The sequence below is a fragment of the Thalassophryne amazonica genome, chromosome 12 (genome assembly GCF_902500255.1).
Source record: "Thalassophryne amazonica chromosome 12, fThaAma1.1, whole genome shotgun sequence".
NCBI lineage: Eukaryota > Metazoa > Chordata > Actinopteri > Batrachoidiformes > Batrachoididae > Thalassophryne > Thalassophryne amazonica.
Genome location: NC_047114.1, coordinates 89,742,663 through 89,762,978, shown reverse-complemented (window position 1 = coordinate 89,762,978; position 20,316 = coordinate 89,742,663). Strand labels below are relative to the sequence as shown.

General features: G+C 42.9%; 1 protein-coding gene across 1 annotated transcript in view; it reads right to left on the bottom strand.

Moving 5' to 3' along the window:
* Nucleotides 1-20,316, bottom strand: part of LOC117521102 (laminin subunit alpha-3-like) — a 243,840-nt gene that overhangs the window by 133,671 nt on the left and 89,853 nt on the right. Inside the window, 8 exon segments of the mRNA XM_034182417.1 lie at nucleotides 1,084-1,192; nucleotides 1,302-1,450; nucleotides 4,529-4,685; nucleotides 6,175-6,278; nucleotides 6,368-6,510; nucleotides 7,122-7,260; nucleotides 9,870-10,026; nucleotides 10,158-10,257. Of these exon segments, the coding sequence (XP_034038308.1) occupies nucleotides 1,084-1,192; nucleotides 1,302-1,450; nucleotides 4,529-4,685; nucleotides 6,175-6,278; nucleotides 6,368-6,510; nucleotides 7,122-7,260; nucleotides 9,870-10,026; nucleotides 10,158-10,257 (1,058 nt within the window).

Sequence of the window (20,316 nt, the reverse complement as noted above, 5' to 3'; positions counted from 1 at the left end):
TCACAAAAATGAGGGTTCTCAAGCTTGTTAGACTGCCAAGCAACCAACAAACAGACACTGTACAGGGAAGCAACACTGATTCCTCATTGATTTTGGCCACATTGCAAAATACAATAGGCAGAGTAAGTCTGTCTATTTTGGGCGACTATATCAACATGACAGCCAACATGAGGGGGCGTTCCAATGTACATATGAAGGGCTCATTCAAAGCTTATGAAACATAGGGTTGGAACGACCAATGAAAATCATTAGTCGACTAGTCGGGTACCATTTTGACAAATGAAAATCATTAGTTGACTAGTCGATGGCTAAATCTGACACTGAATGAATTAAGCCCATTTGAATCTTCATAGTAAAACTCAAATGGGACATTTATTTTAACAGATATAAGCAAAAAATTACAAATATAAAAAACAGCATTAGCACAAAGACAATTCCTGCATTCATGTACTAGGCACAGATGACCTGTTTGAGCTGACTAATTCACCTGCCAAGGTTCACACACTTTCTTCACATAGTGGTGGACTGGTGGCAGCTCCAGCAGGTCTATTCTTTCAAGGATTAAATGAACTTAATAAAAGGCTTTCAACTAGTTGAGTAATACAAAATAGTTAACTAGTCGGATGTTAGCTAGTCGTAGTCGACTATTACGACTAGTCGTCCCATCCCAAATGAAAACACAGAGATTCATTGTTGTAGGTAATTACAGACTAATGAATGGTGGTTAAGAATGCTATATTCAATTTATGCTAATAAACGCCCCTAAATCCTACAACACTGTAGCTTTAAAGATATTGCATCAATTGACAGCTCTAAGTGGATTAACTTTGTCCAAATTAGGTAACAAAGTGGCATAAATGCTATTTAAAGGTGGAGTTCCTTTTGATTTTTGTACAATAATGCATAAATGTTATGAATGCTGTATTCTAAATGGATCAAGTAAATGAATCAATTTGAAATGCCGATGTGCATAAATCCATGGAGCTTTTTGTGGCCCTTCAAAATAATGTTTCATGACACAATAAATATGTTTTTTCTTTTTGTGTTGTGCCATACAGAAGTTCAAACAAACATGCCTCTTACCAGCAGGAATGAGTCGGTGGAAGTCTGCAGGAGCAACACCGTTGTGTGTGTGAGCTGCAAGAATGCAACACGGTGACCGCTGTCCACTGCCACACTCCGGCACATGAAGCTGCGAGCATTTGAACACAGTTAAACAAAACACGCTCCGTATTATCTGGCACTCTGTGATCTGGAAATACCAGATTTTTACACATGACATCAACAAATACAGGACACACCTGAAGGCACAACTGTAAATGTTGGCTCTTGCTGACTGCCCACTGATAACTAAGTTAACATTCTGGACCATGTCCACCTCACTGACGTACTCCAGAACAAGAGCGTATGGACCGGGGTGAGGCACACGCAGACTGAGCTGGAGCTGAGACTGAGAGACACAGGACAGAACATGGTACGTTATCAAATATTAAACATGCAGTATTTAAATGTAATAAAAATGGGCAACAAAAGAATAAACAAGAGTAATCATCAACAGCATTTAGATTTAATTTATTATGTCCACTTGGAGCAGGAAAAAATGGAAAATGCACAGTAATTTAGGTCCCAAGCACCAGGGTTAGGAAAGAGACCATTGCTTGACTATTGATGACTGGAGACGAAATGGTAAATGGACTGCATTTATATAGCACTTTTCTGTCTGCATCAGAAGCTCAAAGCTCTTTACAATGATGCCTCACATTAATCCATACTCACACACTGATGTCATGATGCTGCCATACAAGGCACTCACTACACACCGGGAGCAATTGGGGGATTCAAGACCTTTCCCAAGGGCTCTTACTGATTTTCCGGTCAGAAACGGAGGATCCTCTGGTCTCAAGCCAACGCTTAACCACTAGACCATCACCTCCTAGTCTCTCCATCACAAACGGAAACTAGTGGAAGTCTTCTAAACTTGAGGTCCATAGGTTGCACCTCAGGGAACTTATGTCCTCTTTAAATGAAATGCTAAAAAATGCCAGATCTGAATATTTTCGTCAGCTTATCTTCTTAAATAGGAAAAAAACCCAGGTGCTGTTTGACACTATCAGCTCTATTGTGTGTCCTGTTGCTCCATTAACACCTGTATCCTGCAACGCTGACAGCAATGGTTTTCTTAAGTTTTTTGTCTGCAAAATTCAGGACATCAGAGCTAATCTCCCTTTGCACACATACGGTGTCCCTGATGTTGTTGAGCCTGCTCCTCGTACATGGTCCTCTTTTAATCCTGTAACACAGGCTGATATCTCAGCTTTGATAACCAGGTTTCAACCAGGATGAAGCCCTCTGTATGTCCTTCTGATGTTCTACCGTGTAGACTCCTTGTTAATGTGTTTGATGTCATTGGCCCCTGGGTTACCAAGTTGATAAATGTCTCCCTGTCTTCTGGTGTATTCCCCAGCTCTTTTAAACATGCATTTGTGGAACCACTTCTCAAAAAGCCTAATCTGGACCCTTCTGATCTGAAAAACGTCTGACCTATCTCCAAACATCCATTCCTGTCCAAAGTCTTGGAGAAGGTGGTTTATGATCAGCTAATTTCCTTCTTAGTGACTTCCAACATGTTTTTCACCTATCAGTCTGGTTTCCGCAGGCATCACTCTACGGAAACCGCCCTACTCAAAGTATCTAGTGATATTTTGATGTCTGCGGATTGTGGAAAATGCACTGTTCTAGTCCTATTAGACCTCTCATCCGCATTTGACACTGTCGATCATAAAATCCTGCAAACAAGACTAAGCAATTTGGTTGGTTTGTCAGGGACTGTTCTAGCATGGTTCATCTCTTATTTGTCAGGTCGTAGCTTTAGTGTCACTGCAAATCAGATCATTTCTGACTCTGCCAGTTTGACATGTGGTGTATCCCAGGGTTCTGTTTTGGGGCCAATTTTGTTTTTGCTCTATGTTTTCCCCTTGGGAAAGATTATTCAGGAGTTTGTTGATGTTTCTTATCATTAATTTGCTGATGACATCCAAATTTACTGCTCATTCAAAGCCCCTGAGATCCAGAAATTGGACTCTCTACTGAACTGCCTTGAGAAAATAAAACAATGGCTTGGTGCAAATTCGCTGCAGTTAAATTCGGATAAAACCGAGGTGCTGGTGGTTGCCCCCGATGATGTCATTCCGGGGATTAAACAGTATTTAGGTCTTCTGAGCTCATCTGCAAAATCTAGCCTGAGAAACCTAGGTGTTATCTTTGATAAAGAAATGTCATTCCGCATCATTCCAAGCAGCTAAGCAAAAACTGTTTCTACCAGCTGAGGACGATTTCCAAACTCAGATCAGTTGTTTCAAAAGATGATCTTGAGTTGATTATTCATGCCTGTGTATCTTCTCATTTGGACTACTGCAACAGTTTGTTTTCCTCTCTGAACAAAAAGGAGCTGTCCCGTCTGCAACAGGTCCAAAATTCTGCAGCAAGGCTGCTGTCTCGCTCAAGCAGAAGGACTCATATCTCTCCTGTTTTAAAGTCTCTTCATTGGCTCCCAGTGTCATTGCGTTTCCATTTTAAGATCCTAGTGCTGACTTTTAGAGCTTTGCATGGCCAGGCTCCTTCCTACATTAGAGACCTGTTATGTCCCTACACTCCCGCTCGGCTGAGGTCAGTGGATCAGAACCTTCTGAGGGTCCCTCGTACCCACTTTAAAACCCGAGGAGGTCGCTCTTTCCAGGCCGTTGCACCAAGGCTCTGGAATGATCTCCCTTTGTCTCTTCATTCGCTGGACTCTGTCAATGTTTTTAAGAGCAAACTTAAAACCCTACTGTTTCTCCAGGCATTCAATCCTTAGTAGCGAAAGGGCTGTTTTATGACCACTGTGTGTGTCTTAGAGTTATTTTATTGTGATGTACATTGTCTTTTATTCTCAAAATTTTTATTTATGTGTGTCTTTTGTGAAGCACCTTGTGACTTTCCTTGTCTGTGAAAGGTGCTATATCAATAAACATTACTTACTAGTGGATTTTGAACCACTCATGCTTTAAAACTCATCTCTACAATGTTGTTCATTTGGCTGCTCCCGGTTTTTTGTTCGGGGTTGCCACAGCGGATACAGCCAGATCTGCATCAGTAATTGGCACAAGTTTTATGCCGGATGCCCTTCCTGACAACTCCAGTTTTACCCGGAGAAACACACAGCCGCTGGTGTTCCAAAGAGGTCTCCCATCCAAGTACTAATCAGATCCTGCTCTGTTTACCTTCTGAGATCTGACGGGATCAGGCTGACACAGAGCAGACCGGCTGCAAAACTCATCTCTACAATACCTAAACTATTTCTGAATCCCATAAATACATCACTGGTTTGATACCTCGAGCAGCAGGTTAAATCTATTAGTGGGAACTTGAGTAAAGCCCTTAATCCCCACCTGCTTCAAGGGAGCTGCTCAGTGGCTCATGGATAAGTCTGTGGTTGTACTGGGCAGCATCACACTGTGTTTAGCTGTGTCAGTCTGAAAAGCCTTCCCACCTGTTTGCCACTGAGAAGAGCCATCTCAGGGTGATTTGGGGTGGGACGCTGCACACGCGCCTGCCGCCTCTTGCGCCCACTGCGGTTAGATAGCTTTCCTTTTGAGCCCAGTGCAGAGCTGAACCCATCCATGGCAACATTCTTATACAAGAGGCAGCTGGTAATGACATATAAATACACAAAAACAACAATTATTCTTCCATCAAGAGAAACAAATGATATAAAAACGTCAAATTTAGCTTGTTTTTATTAGCATGCAGACTACTTATCACCTGCAAGAAAACCAAAGTCAACTTAAATATATGTAGCTACTTAATTTGGGCAAATAATGCTATTTTTTATATATAACTGCATTTTTTTTTAATTGTAATGCATCCTTTATAATGGATGCAAGGTTATGTAAACAAAATATGTGACAAGAATAGGCTAAGATTTTGGAAATGATATTGTGAAGTTATTCTACACATAAGTCACAACAGCAGTATGACCTTGACCTTAAACAACATCCCAGAGCCCTGAATGGGACTAGAGGGTTTGATCATATTACTTCAGTTTTGGTGTCTTTCACTGGTTTCCTGTTTATGTGAAGTCTGACTTAACGTATTAAGGTATGAAATTTAACATGGCTTAATGCCCTCATACTTGGCTGATGTATTTGCATCTTATGTCCCAGCCCTTGCTCTGAGTTCTAAAGAAAAAGGATTGCTGTGTGTTCCAAAGATGAAAAAGAAGTCACCTGATCACACAGCCCTTTTCTTACTGTGCACCTTGGATGTGGAACAGCTTGCCAGTTGAGATAAGACAGTCTGATTCTGTGGGCTTGATTAAAATTTGTTTTAATAGTTTTTATTTTAAGTATTTTACTGTTGGTTGGGGTGGCCTTTCAAAATGAATTTCTGTGACCTTTCACACAGTAAAATCACCAGAGTAAAACTAACACTGACTGTTAAATTAACACTGCCAGTGCAGATATAGTCCTACTCTGACCAGAGTGGGACTATATGTACACTGTCAGTGTTAATTTAACACTGGTGATTTTACTGTGCAAAAAAATACATACACAACAGTGTGACTTTGTACTCTAGCTGTATTCTGATTTATCTAAAAATGCTTAAACATATACCGGACCTTGAAAGAGAACAAAACAATACAAATCTAGTAAAACTTGCTTGGGCTGAGAGATAACAAAAGGTCACATATATCTGCTCTGCCAAATGAGTTGATTTCATCGACTGCATATCAGTGGTGGCAAATCTTTTGTGATAAAAAAAAATCTGAATTAACAAATTGATCAATCTCTGCACTGAAGAGCCCACCAGGTAATTGACAAATTTGATCTACTATGATTCTGATCATCCCCTCCAAAACATTTATTTGTATTCATTTCATTACGGTATAAAATACTTTTTAAAAGGGCAATTCAAAGACCAAAATCAGGTTTTTTTACATTATTTGTATGTACCTTCTTACATGCATGAATGGGATCTACGAGGGTTCATTGGTAAATTGAACCACATTAGACTGATCCAAACTCCTGTGATACATTGTTGATAGTCAAAAGCAAAGGCAACATACTTATCTACTACATACATACTGAGCATAAAACACATTTCCAACAACAGTAATAGAACAATTTTCAGGATTACTTTGTGTCTCTGGTTGCAGTGGGTAAGTATGTGCACGGCTGTGTGATCGTTTTCTGCAGGAGCGGTGCTTCATAGTAATCCCTGGGCAGCAATACTAAGTAGTCCTGGGGGTGACAGTGACAATGTGCATTTAGTGAATAAATGCACAGATATATGCATGAGAAATGTCAGTTTTTTGCGCATGTTAATTCACCAGCAGAATTCCCTGTGCCTGTATGTGAACCATCCATTTCCCAGGAGTCAATGCAAAGGGCTCAGCAAATCCCTCTCCTGGAACAGTGAGGAAGGCCGGGGTGGGACTCTTTGGGAAAACCACCTCCTTGCTCTGATTTGACCCTGAAAAACATCAATCATAAGTAAACACAATTTGTTGTGGCTCCAGGACCAACCCAATTGTACCCCCCCAAAAAAACAAAACCAAATTAACTTTTTTAAGTTCCTTAGATGATCAAGAAGCTCCCATAAACAAAAACTAGCCTCGTGCTAGATATAAGCAAGATGGTGTTCAAAATGGACACCAAAATATGCTGTTCTGTTTGTATGAATTTGTTTGTTGTTCTGATGTATTGTAGATAATTTCACTGGAAACCAGTAACGTAGTGGCCATTTTGGATGACATTTTGAATTTAAAACCCTTTATTTAGGCACAAATGTATTTATTGTGACCTAAAACTTTCATTTTATAGTATTTTTGTCTTTTAATGAAGAAACCCTGTTTAGGCACTCCTTTTGGATGCTATCTTGTATATCTGCTTCTGAGCCATTTTTCATTTTTGTGAATATCCTGATTATATTATGGGTTCATCTAAAGAACCTAAAAAGACTCGTTTTAGTAATATCACACAGAAAACTAAGTGAGACACATATGATGTCAAAATGTCTTCGTTCTTGTATGTATTTAATTCATGATGGGTTAGATGTGAAATGAACATAAGAGGCAGCCTTACCTGAGGTGCCCTTGTTATTGGTAGCCATGATGCTACCCGTCACTGTGCTGCTGCTGGGGTTAGTGAACCGCAGAACCACACGGAATAAGTGCTGTTTCCCATCTTGGGGGTCAACATGCACAGGTACTCTGATTTCATTCTGTAAGAACATGGGAATGGCAACCGCACACAGCTGACTGCAATGGCACTAGCTCAATTAGATGACGGTATTTAATGTTACTTGAAAATATTACAACCCCAATTCCAATGAAGTTGGGACGTTGCGTAAAATGTAAAAAAAAAAAAAAAAAATCAAATCCTCGTCAGCTATATTCAATTGAATATACCACAAAAACAAGATATTTAATGTTCAAACATTTTGAAATGGATGCCCGCAACACGTTTCAAAAAAGCAATTGAATATAGGTTGAATCATTGTATTCTGTTTTTATTTACATTTCACACAACGTCCCAAATTTATTGGAATTGGGCTTGTACGAATCACATCTGGCAGGCCAAGCGATTAAGAAAACAAGAGCAGGTTAATCAGCAGGGCCCAGTTTCATAAAGAGGTCTAATCTTATTTAGTTGACTAATCTTAGCCTTAGCCTCCTCCGTAGCCGACTAAAGTTTTTAGCCTGCTACAGAGGAGGCTAATCTTACACTCAACAAAAATATAAATGCAACACTTTTGGTTTTGCTCCCATTTTGTATGAGATGAACTCAAAGATCTAAATCTTTTTCCACATACAAAATATCACCATTTCTCTCAAATATTGTTCACAAACCAGTCTAAATCTGTGATAGTGAACACTTCTCCTTTGCTGAGATAATCCATCCCACCTCACAGGTGTGCCATACCAAGATGCTGATTAGACACCATGATTAGTGCACAGGTGTGCCTTAGACTGCCCACAATAAAAGGCCACTCTGAAAGGTGCAGTTTTATCACACAGCACAATGCCACAGATGTCGCAAGATTTGAGGGAGCGTGCAGTTGGCATGCTGACAGCAGGAATGTCAACCAGAGCTGTTGCTCGTGTATTGAATGTTCATGTCTCTACCATAAGCCGTCTCCAAAGGTGTTTCAGAGAATTTGGCAGTACATCCAACCAGCCTCACAACCGCAGAACACGTGTAACCACACCAGCCCAGGACCTCCACATCCAGCATGTTCACCTCCAAGATCGTCTGAGACCAGCCACTCGGACAGCTGCTGAAACAATCGGTTTGCATAACCAAAGAACTTCTGCACAAACTGTCAGAAACAGTCTCAGGGAAGCTCATCTGCATGCTCGTCGTCCTCATCGGGGTCTCGACCTGACTCCAGTTCGTCGTCGTAACCGACTTGAGTGGGCAAATGCTCACATTCGCTGGCGTTTGGCACGTTGGAGAGGTGTTCTCTTCACGGATGATGCGAAGGAGATGTGTTGCACTGCATGAGGCAAATGGTGGTCACACCAGATACTGACTGGTATCCCCCCCCCAATAAAACAAAACTGCACCTTTCAGAGTGGCCTTTTATTGTGGGCAGTCTAAGGCACACCTGTGCACTAATCATGGTGTCTAATCAGCATCTCGGTATGGCACACCTGTGAGGTGGGATGGATTATCTCAGCAAAGGAGAAGTGCTCACTATCACAGATTTCGACTGGTTTGTGAACAATATTTGAGGGAAATGGTGATATTGTGTATGTGGAAAAAGTTTTAGATCTTTGAGTTCATCTCATACAAAATGGGAGCAAAACCAAAAGTGTTGCGTTTATATTTTTGTTGAGTATATTTTACTTGACAAAACATCAGTGCCTTAACTCAAAAATGGCAGTTATCATGTACCACCACTTGATGGAGCAGGAAGGAAGGAGAGACTTGCAGCGGTAGCAGGTGTTCCGGGACCAGAATAATCCATTGGAGATTTTTACGGACACTGATTGCTTCTCCTCTGGTGCGGCGGACTCTACCACATTTGTAGCAGACGACCAACCCAGAAGTAAACAAAATTCTTGCCCATTGGAGGCATTTCTTGGCAACAGTACTGGCGAGGCCGCTTATACCCATAAAATTCATCCAGTAACGTTAGACAGCTAAGCTACAACTTTAGCCATCGATGCAAAATGGAGATTAGACAGCTAATGTTGGGTGACTAACCTTAGTCGACTAAGTAAGTTTAGTAGACTAAAAGAGTAGACTGTTTTATGAAACCGGACCCAGATCAGGAGAGGAAACTCGAAAGCTTAAAGCAGGGGTGCCCAAGTTCGGTTCTCGAGATCTACCTTCCTGACACTCTTAGTTGTCTCCCTGTTCCAACACACCTGAATCCAATGAAAGGCTCATTAAAAGCCTGCTAACGGGTCTTTCGTTGGATTCAGGTGTGTTGGAACAGGGAGACAACTAAGAGTGTCAGGAAGGGAGATCTTGAGGACCGGACTTGGGCACCTCTGGTGTAAAGAAAGGCGGGTCCTTCACTTACAATCACAACAAGATTGAAAGGTAGCTTGGTCCACCACCAAGATCCGTGCTCTCACTCGAGCTCTCCGCTTTTGCTTGGGGGTGGCGTAGCGCATTATGATTTGGAAAGGGCCAGCAAAGTCAAAGGTAAGCATGAAGATCACCTCTGGCTGAGGAGACATAGTGTTAGTTATAGAAGAGCTGGAGAAGAAGTAGAACCGTCAGCAAGGAGGCAAAAGCAGAAAGATGACTGCGGTAAAAAGGCAGCGTCAAAGGTACTGAAGTGCTAGAACAGGTATTTCCTGTATGGTATGAACGAACCTGTGCTGGAGACAATACAGCATAACCTCTCCAGCTGAATTCTGGGAACTCTCGAGGGTCATAGCCAAAACGCACAGGCCTGGCATTGGGTGTTGTTCCATCCTCTGCCTCAAATTTGAGTTGGTGTAGAGTGGGGAAGTAGTAGTTTGGTGCTGGTCTATGATGATACATCAAAATTCAAAAGTCAAGTTAGGCACCAATCATAACCATCTCCAATGACGAGAGAGAGAACTGCATTTCATGCAAAAATTTTAGAAATTTTTATTAACATCATCAGTCAGCTCTTACTCATTGCATTTTCGGCCAACCACATTCTTTCGACAGCGACATTGTCCTGACGTGTCATCACATCCCACTCCAACTGCACCGCCAACATCACACTGACAACCTGTGACACAAATAAATAAATACATTTCAATAACGGAGACGGACTGATTTTACAACTGCCTGGAGATTAACAGACATTTTCACCATTTTAGAATGTTAAAACAAAACAACAAAGTATTACTTTTTATTGTAACTTATTATAAATAACTTACCTTCATAATACAAATACATACATACATGGGCAATTCTATGGTAACGGAATTACAACAGCAGCAAAATCTGGACATACGAGGTCTGTGAGAAAAGTATCGGACCTTTTTATTTTTTCAAAAACCATATGGATTTGTATCACGTGTGATTGCATCAGCCAAGCTTGAACCTTTGTGCCCATGCATGAGTTTTTACACGCCTGTCAGTTGCATCATTCGCCTGTGAGCAGGCTTTGTGTGAGCAGTGGTCCACCCCTCTCGTCGGATTTTTATTGCGAATAAATGTCTGAACGATTTGGAGCTTTGCTGCATCAATTTTTTTCCAGAAACTGTGAGAGACCTCCAGGTGGACACCGTTCGGAAAATTAATATGGCTTTCAGGGACCATTTTATGGGGATTATACAGATTACGGAGTGTTACTGCCGCTTTAAGGACGGCTCACAACTGCTGAGAGCGCGGTGCGCTCCCAGAGCTGATCGACATGCTCAGACCACGCTGAAACAACCAGATCATTTCTAATGTGAAGGCTTTGTTGATCCGGGACCTCGTCTGACTTTCACAAAAAGGCAGGAGACGTGGACATCAGCACTTTTTGGGCACATTCCACCATTACAGGAGTTTTTTTCATGGAAAGAAAAGCGGAGGGACGTGCCACAGAGCCGTTCATTACGCGGGACAAAACCACCTCGGTGTTGGTCTCACAGGACGGCTTTCAGGTGGATTTCAGATGGATTCCGGTTGCTTTTCAGTCGTGTGATTATCCGATTGTGATTGTGCATGAGCTGGACATGCCCCAACATGTCCTGGAAGGCTTCATCACGGCGCTGCTTTGCGCCATGCGGCTCCACCGCGATGCGCGGAACTCCTTCGCACGTCTGTCTTAATGTGCTGAAAAAGTGCTGATGTCCACGTCTTTTCACAATTCCTGTGCTAGTCAGACGACATACCGGATCAAGACAGCGTCCAGTTTAGAAATGAACGGCACATTCCACTGTTACAGGAGTTTTTGTCATGGAAAGAGGTGCATGGCGCAAAGCAACGCCGTGATGAAGCCTTCCAGGACATGTTGGGGCATGTCCAGCTCATGCACAATCACAATCGTGTAGAAGAATTTTTAGGTCCATATTTGAACTGTGATGAACTATCAAGTGTCCTGATCCGAACTGTATGTCCTCTGGTTGAACTAGCAGGTGTTCAAACCAAAAAAAGGGCTCTATTAGTCATTTAGTCTGTCAGGGGCTTTCCAAGGCCTTTTAGGTGCTTTCCCGCAGGCCACGTGCGGGGGCCTCAGGCCAGCTGCACGTGTGGCTGAGGCCACGTGCGGAGGGGGCCTCAGGCCAGCTGCACCTGTGGCTGAAGGTCTTTTAAAAAAATCAGTTGTAAATCCTTCATGTTTTAATGGGAGCATTTGTCACATTGAAATAATGGCCTAACACCTGCTTAGGGTTCACTAGAGGACGCTTCCAATAGAAAACCATGTCTTGGGAATGAAATAAATAAAAAAGTCGAAGGAGGAGCGATGCCCGCGGGTCTCCAATAAATAGACGAGCGCGGTTGTCATATTCAGTCTCTCTAGAGGACTCAGTTTGTCTAAGCTTTGTGTCGAAGGCTTAAATAAACTTTGCATTTTATCTTGCTTAAGGCTGAATTATTCTAAAGTGTTGTGTCCTCTTTCTAGCATATCACTTGCAATTAGTTTGTGTTATCTAAAAGACGACATCCTGAGAAGACCAAAAAGACGAGCCGCGACAGAACTTGGCGAGCCAGCTTCAGGAGGGTCCAGGGGCATTCCGGCAGCCTGGGGCAGTCCAGCTCATCCCTCCAGACCGTAAATAACAGTGATCACGACTAAAAGGTAAGCAGAAACCTTTTATAATTTCTGCACGATCTGGAGGAGTGAGTCGGGATTTCCGCCCAAGTTGACAGGTGATATTTTTTTTAATTGCCTCTTACCCAAAAGAACCTGGACTAAGAAAATTGATAAGAGACCAAAAAAAAAAAGATAAGATTGAAAATTATCAGGCCTTGTAGATAAAATGCTCAGAAGGTGTGTGTGTTCCCGGGGAAAAAGAATGTCTGTGTGAGTGAAAGGTCAGGAATGTTCATGAACTCTGGTGCGGAAAGAGTGCGTGAAGAACTAACCTGGATGCTTGGAGAATAATTGGTGTTGAAATTCGTTACTAACGTGCCGGCTGATAGCATGCGCTGTAGGGGTTAATTTAGGGGAGTATACTGACAAATAGATACAAGGTAATACAAGGTTATTTAAAGAGTTTAACAGAGACTGAAGTGAAATAAGTGAGAAAAAAGAGTTTAACAGAGAATACGTGCAGAGGAAGCACAAGATAAGCGCCTGAGGGGGCGCAGTAGAAATACCGTACGTGATAAAGAGATTTAAAAGTGCAAAGTGGCACAGCTGATAGTAAGTAAAAGAGCTCAATAAAGGACGTCATTTTTTAAGAAAAGAGAAAAACTATAAAAAATAAAATAAATGAAGAGTTAGTGCAGAATACATGAGAATTAATGAAGCAGAAAATAGTGCAGTAAGGCACCAGATACACGCTTGTGGGGCGTGGGAGAAGAATAAGTAATTAAGTACACAGTAATATGAGTTTTTTTATAAGAAAAGAAAAAGAGAATATTTTCAGTGCAAAGGCACATTAAGCTCACGAGGAGCTCAGTAAGTGAAAAAAGGTAGAAGAAAGTGCAGAAAGGCACAGGATACGCACGCGAGGCGCGGTAAGGCGTAGAAATAAATGAAATATTGTATGCTCAGAAAGGAGCTGGTGAAAAATAATATATTAAGCACAGGATACGCACGCGAGGCGCGGTAAGGCGTAGAAGTAAATGAAATATTGTACGCTCAAAGAGGGCTTGTAAAAAAGTAATATATGAAGTTGCTGACAGCACCGGAGAAGCTGTCTAACGTGAAGAAGAGATACATGCTTAAACAGAACACATTGGTGTTAAGTGAATAAAAAGGTTGTTTAAAGCCGCGGAGTGAAAAGTGGCAGAAGTCTAGATAGAGATATATAGAAAGTTGTTTTTAATAATTTTTGTGTATAAAGCTGTTGAAAATTGTGTGTGGGAGAGTGGAGAGTAAGCAGGGAGGTGCAAGCAAAAAGCTGTGGGCTTGCAAGCTGGCTGACATACAAGATTAATGTGAAAGAGTACGAGGGGGAGGTATTTAGACCCAACAGGAGGACTTGGGAGGGGCATGACAGGCAGAGAGTAAAGTGTGAAACAGAGACAGTGAAGAAAAAGACAGGAGAAGAGTGCTATGTAAATACAGAAAAGGTAGATATTATTTCAAAGAGAGAAAACTAATAAACAAACATAGCAGAAAAAGAAAGAAGAAGCAGAAAGTTAAAAAATTAGAAGGAAAATAGAAGAAAGTCGGGAGCAAAGACATTAGGAAGTGTTAGGGTTGTAAGAGGATTAAATAAATAAAGTTGGTTATAAATCAAAAGAGATAAAGCTTAGATTATAGTGAAAAAGCTGACAGACTGATCAATGCTTGGGACAGTCATTGATGGGAGACTTAAGTGATGATGAAATAATACTCCCAGAACATTACTTGACTGACGGAGACATCGAAACCCAGGGAATCAGGACACATTTTTGGCTGGAAAGGACCTATTTTGACAGGGTAGGAGCAGAACATTGGCAGGACGAACAAGAGATCAATCAGAAATTATGGCAGATTACTAAGGTAATCAATCTGAAGCAAAAGAAAGAACAATTCCCTCTAATTAATTGGGAGCTGCTGATAAGACGTCTGTGGCATCAGGGTTTAACCCCGTGGCTGGAGCTGCTTTGTGCTGACCCTAATAAAGAACTTAGCATACCATTAAATCATTTAGTAACACTACCAACCGATCCAGGTGAAGAACTGTTTCCTAGGTTGACTCTGACTGTGGTCCCAAGGAAGGTTCGGTGGGAAACAGGTAAATTTTCATATTTAGTTAAAGAAAAAGAAGACGGGCACAGCAGTTGGAAATTTAATCCTTTTAAGGGTTTAAAAGATTACAAAACAGGTGTTACAGCCAGCAAGTTATTGGTCTGGATCAGGACAGCCCCTGAGGGACTACCAGAACACCATAGAAACACCTCACATAGCGTTTGTCAGGGTTACATGGGTAACTCTCAAGGTCAAGGTCGGGAAAGTACCCCGCTAGACTTAGTACTAAGAAAATATCCAGGAAAACGCACTAAGGCCAACCAATGTATGAGAAAGTGGCACAAAAGGTCACATGGGGGCAGGCAATGGCCTTTGGTGGGATCATTTGATCCGGTGATGTGTGAAGCAGTTGCGGTAGAAATACAGAAAAAAGAAATTAAAGATCAGCAGAAGAACGTAAAAAACAACAAAAAACGCACTGAAGAAAAAGAAGTTTTGGCCTTGTTCAAGCAGGAAGCACAGAGGCTACAGCAGAAAAGAGAAAAAATGACAGAGGAAAGATCCAAAGAGACTAAAGCCAGTGCACCGAGCTGGGAAGCAGAGCCACCCCCATATAAACGTCATGATATGGGGAAGACAGCTGGACAATTTGTATTAGGAACTCGTGAAGAGGACCAAGGCATGGATGTGGAGGGCAAATTCACACTGACACTAAAAGCTCGAGAGCCACAAGGAGACAGGTCCTCAGTCTGTCAAATGGATCATACAAGGTCTCCAAGTCCGAAAGTAAGTGGTCGCACACCACGACCAGCAGGGGGGGCCATAAATAACAGTGACACGGAGGCAGACGAGGATAAAGAGAGAGACCTGAAGGCTCCGCCTGCACATCGAGGTCCACTGAAAACCGTCCCCTCCCACCATAAGTCAGCCGACTGGACCTTCACAGGCTATAGAGGCTCCGAAGAGTGGCACAAGAGCTTCTGTGACACACTGGATCTGGCCAGAAGAGATAATGAAGAACTAGCTGAGCAACTTCGGCTAGCGAAGGAAAGAATACAAAGACATAGGGACGCCGAGGAAAGAAGAATATTACAGCAATCGACGCCCAATCAAGGGAATCACATTATAGAGCCACCCACCCGAAAAATTTCTGGTGAGATCATCATTGAGACTGCAAAAGAGGCCGGACTCAGGCAAAGACAACAATGTGTAACCAAAGACATAGCGGCTTTAGAACAGAATATAACCGACTGGATGGACTGCCTGGAACCAGTCAGTCGCACTCGATCTGGAAGACAGTATGGAGTCCGCACAGAAGAAGAGGAGGACGAAGACCTCATATGCCCATTGGTGGTTAGAAATGGTCATCATGTGTATACCCCATGGAGCTGGACAGACATGGTGGGGCTGGCCAACAGACTGCCAGACATCACCCAAGGAGCTGGGAGATGGATAACTGCCTTAGAAGAGGGCACTGCAGGGGTAACCTTGTCTTTAGGTGACATAAAAGCCTTGCTAATGCATGTCATGGGAAAACATGACACTGAAGAATTAGCAGGAAAGGTTGGACTAACACAAATGATGGGCACTAATCAACATGATGAAGTCCCCTTTAATCGCTATAGAAACTCCATGTGGGAAGGACTGAGAAGAAAGTACCCTGAGGTCTTGGATCCCTCTAAATTGGATGATGAGGAGTGGACACCTGAAGAGTGCCCAAAGAAGTTCCTGCATCGATTCCAGAAGAGATGGGCGGAGGAAACAGGAAATGCATGGAACCATTCTCCAGCAACTGAAATCCTGTTTAAAATAACTGTAAAAAAGGCTCTACCAGATGAGGTTCAGAAAGCCCTAGATGGAGTTGTGGGACTATCAAAAATGAATTGGGCTTTATACTCTGAGCATATTTGTCACCATCTTGAAATCTACAAGAAAGAAAAACAAAAAGAAGAAGATGCAGCAAAATCCCTGACGAAAAAATTGGTGCAGATGCAGTTGGGAGAGCTAACCAAAGTCAAGAAAGAAAAAACAAAGACCCAGGCACCAATGATGACCCCTGTTCCTTCTGAGTCGGCAAGCACAGGCCCTACGGCAAACACTGCTGCCACCTTACAGGCACCTGTGGTAACAGCCACACAGAGCCCCCAAGGAGCAGCAGGGAGCACTGCTGCAGGAGAAGTCTCAGCACCAGTGGAGCATCACTATCACTACCATAGCACTGGCACACCCGGAAATGGACCCACCTACAGTCATGGGTGGAGAGGAGAGTCACAGAACTTTCAAGGTCAAAGAGGAGGGTGGCGAAGAGGATCTCGCCAACCTTCATTTGGAAGCAGATTCCAGAACTCAGCTCCCAGGAACAGTCAAGCGGGACCGCCTATGGGACCAACACCCCCAATAGGGGATCAACCCTCTAATGAGTGTTGGAGCTGTGGACAACCTGGACATCGAATGAGAAATTGTCCGGCCCGACCTTGGGTTGGACCCTCTGCCTATTGGCAATAGGGAGGCCTAGAGAAGACAGAGGGGGAAACGGTGGCATTGGCTATTTCGATGATACCTAAGGAAGAGCCAACCGTCACTGTTAATATACAAAACAGAGATTTCCCTTTCATGGTGGATACAGGGGCAACATACTCTTGCATAGGGAAAATGGGCGCTCATCTCCCCCTCTCTGGGTCTGTAATTAAGACCATCGGCTTCTCTGGGAAGACTCAAATAATACCGTTTACACGCCCACTTCCTGTAACGATTGCAGGAAAAACAATTGAAGCACCCCTGTTATACTCACAAAATACACCTGTGAATTTGCTGGGAAGAGACATTTTATGTAAGCTACAAACCCAGATAGTGTGTACCCATCAAGGACTGCAAATACACTTTCCTGACGAAGCACTTGCCAACATTATGGTGCTTATGGACATGGAAAACAAGGTCCGACCTGTGCAACCCATGGTATACTGGCTGAAGTTACAACCAGAAAATTCAAATCTTCAACTGGAATGGGAAAAATGGAAGCCCTGGGCAGAACAACACTATGAAGCAGTATGTACACCTAGTTTACCTTTACATGTCACCCTGATGTTCGACGCCAAACAAGAACAAACTGACTATGCATGCTGCTGGGATGCATTGATGAATCAACGGCTGTTTCACATAACCACCACAGAAATTTATTTAGGCCCCCAAGGGGCCGCAGCTTCTGTCAAGCTAACTTCAGCTGAACAACAATGGTATCAAGTGCCGAATGCCACACCTCATGTGACCCTTTTAGTCTCAGAAAAGTACGAATCCCATGACCTAGGTCCAATGGTAAAGACAGCCTCAGAAGTTGAAGAATGGCAAAACATGGAAAGTCCACAAGTACATCTGTCAAAAGACCAGCAGTTTATACGAATTAATTTAAAAGTAAATGATGAGGCTATAGCTCAAAAAGTGGAGCTCAATCCTAGACCAGAGGGACAGATGGTGTTATCGGCCCAACAAGAGAGATTGTTAGAGCAAATACCACCAGTGGTGTGGTCCAAAAGCAAAACGGATGTAGGACTAGTAAAAACAGCCTTACCAGTAAAAATAAAAGTAAAACCGGGAGCAAAACTGCCTCACCAAAGGCAGTATCCATTAAAACCTCAGGCTATTGAAGGCATAAAACCAGTAATCAAGGGACTAATGGCAGCTGGAGTTTTAATAAAAACTGCAAGCCCATGCAATACTCCTATCTATCCTATCCCTAAAAACAATACCAAAGAGTATCGGCTGGTACATGATCTGCGTCCTATCAATGCAATAATAGAAATGGATGCACCTATAGTACCTGATCCGCATACTATACTATCAAGCATCCCTGCTGGAGCAAAATGGTACACGGTAATCGATCTGTGTTCAGCCTATTTCAGTGTGCCTGTGCACCCAGACTCACAACATTTGTTTGTATTCACATTTCTGGGACAACAGCTAACGTATACACGGCTACCTCAGGGACTGAACCTGTCCCCAGCCATCTTTAACAAAGTCCTGGCTGAAGATTTACAACACCTTGACATACCCAGTACATTGGTGCAATATATGGATGATCTCCTTATTGCATCAGAGACTCAAGAACAGTGTGAAAAAGATTCATTAATTGTATTGCATGCATTGGCAGATGGAGGTCATAAAGTAAGTAAGGACAAATTGCAGTTCTGCAAACAACAAGTAGAATACTTGGGAAGACAGTTGTGTGGGACCACGCGATGTATAGCCCCAAGCCAAGTGGAGGCTATAATCAAGGCTCCCAAACCCCAAACAGTGGGACAGATGCTTTCATTCCTTGGGATGGCAGGGTACAGTCGGCCGTGGATTTGTGATTATGCTATAAAAACTGCACCTTTGCATGCCATGATTAGAGCAGTGGGGCAAACAAGCAATGCAGCTCTCCTCGTCTGGACAGATCAGGCAACGGGAGCTTTTGAGGCCCTAAAAACAGACATGCAATCTGCTCCCGCGTTAGGTAACCCAGATTATGGGAAACCTTTCCATTTGTATGTTACTGAAAAAACTGGATATGCTTGTGCTGTACTAATGCAGGAAACAAATGAAGGAAAACAACCATTGGCCTATTATAGTACAAAGCTTGACAACATTGAAACAGGATTGCCACCATGCTATCAGGGTCTAGCAGCAGCTGCCTTTGCATTTCAAAAAGCATCATCCATAATCATGGGACATGCAGTAACGTTGTACACGTCGCATCAGTTACATGCCCTGCTAACCAGTCAACGTTTTGTCTTAACACAAGCTAGACGCACTGGATATGAAGTTGTGTTGTCCGCTCCAGAAATAACAATACAACGTTGTCACACGGTGAATCCCGCCACCAAATTGACCACACCGTTAGATGGTACTCCACATAACTGTGTGGCAGAGACAGAGAAATTTTTGAGAGCCAGAGAACATTTGTATAATCACGCCATAGATGCAGATCTAACCCTGTTCGTGGATGGCTCATGCTTTCGGGATGCCGCGGGATTGCATGCGGGTATGGGGATTGTTAAACTAAACACGGATGGCGAGACCTTTGAATTACTGGAGTCCCAAGGAATTGATCAGCCTTGTTCAGCCCAACTGGCAGAAATCAAAGCCTTAACTATGGCTTGCCAGATAGCTAAAGATCAACGTGTTAATATCTACACAGACTCAGCCTACGCTTATGGCGTATGTCATGTACATGCAAACATTTGGAAACAAAGGGGATTCCTGAGAGCAGATGGCACCCCTGTCACTCATGGAGAAGCGATTTCCCAACTGTTACAAGCTCTCCAATTACCGTCTGAGGTAGCCATCATTAAATGTGCAGGTCATCAAAAGAATAATAACATCATAGCTCAAGGTAACAATCTAGCAGATGACGCAGCTCGCAAAGGAGCACAAGGAGAAAATATGTTTCCCCTGCTAACCATCCAAGATTGTGCCCCACTGGTTTCACTTGACGCACTGATAGTGGCTCAAAGTAGGGCCAGTGGAGAAGAAAAACGAATGTGGGTTAAACGAGGCGCTATTGAGACACGCAGTCAGGGGCCAGCGGACAAGCTGTGGCGCAGTAGTCATGGACATTTTGTGTTACCCACCAATTTATTACGACATGCAATCATTTGGGCCCACGGACCCGATCATTGTTCGCGAGTCCAAATTATGAACAAACTAAAAGCTGTCTGGTGGTCACCATATATGGCAGCAACAGTGGACCGTTTGTTGAATGAGTGTGAGGTATGTGCACAGTACAATGTCCGGAAATCATTCACAGCCCCTTTAGCCCACATTCCGGTCCCTGATGGGCCATTCAGACATCTTATGATGGATTTCATAGACATGGGAGCTGAAAATCGAGTTAAACGAATGAGATATGTTTTGGTAGTGATATGCAGATTCAGCCGATGGATTGAGGCAGTAGCCTCTGCAAATCAAGACCATAAAACGGTAGCCAAATTCTTGTGCCGAGATGTCTTTCCAAGATTTGGCATTCCAGATACT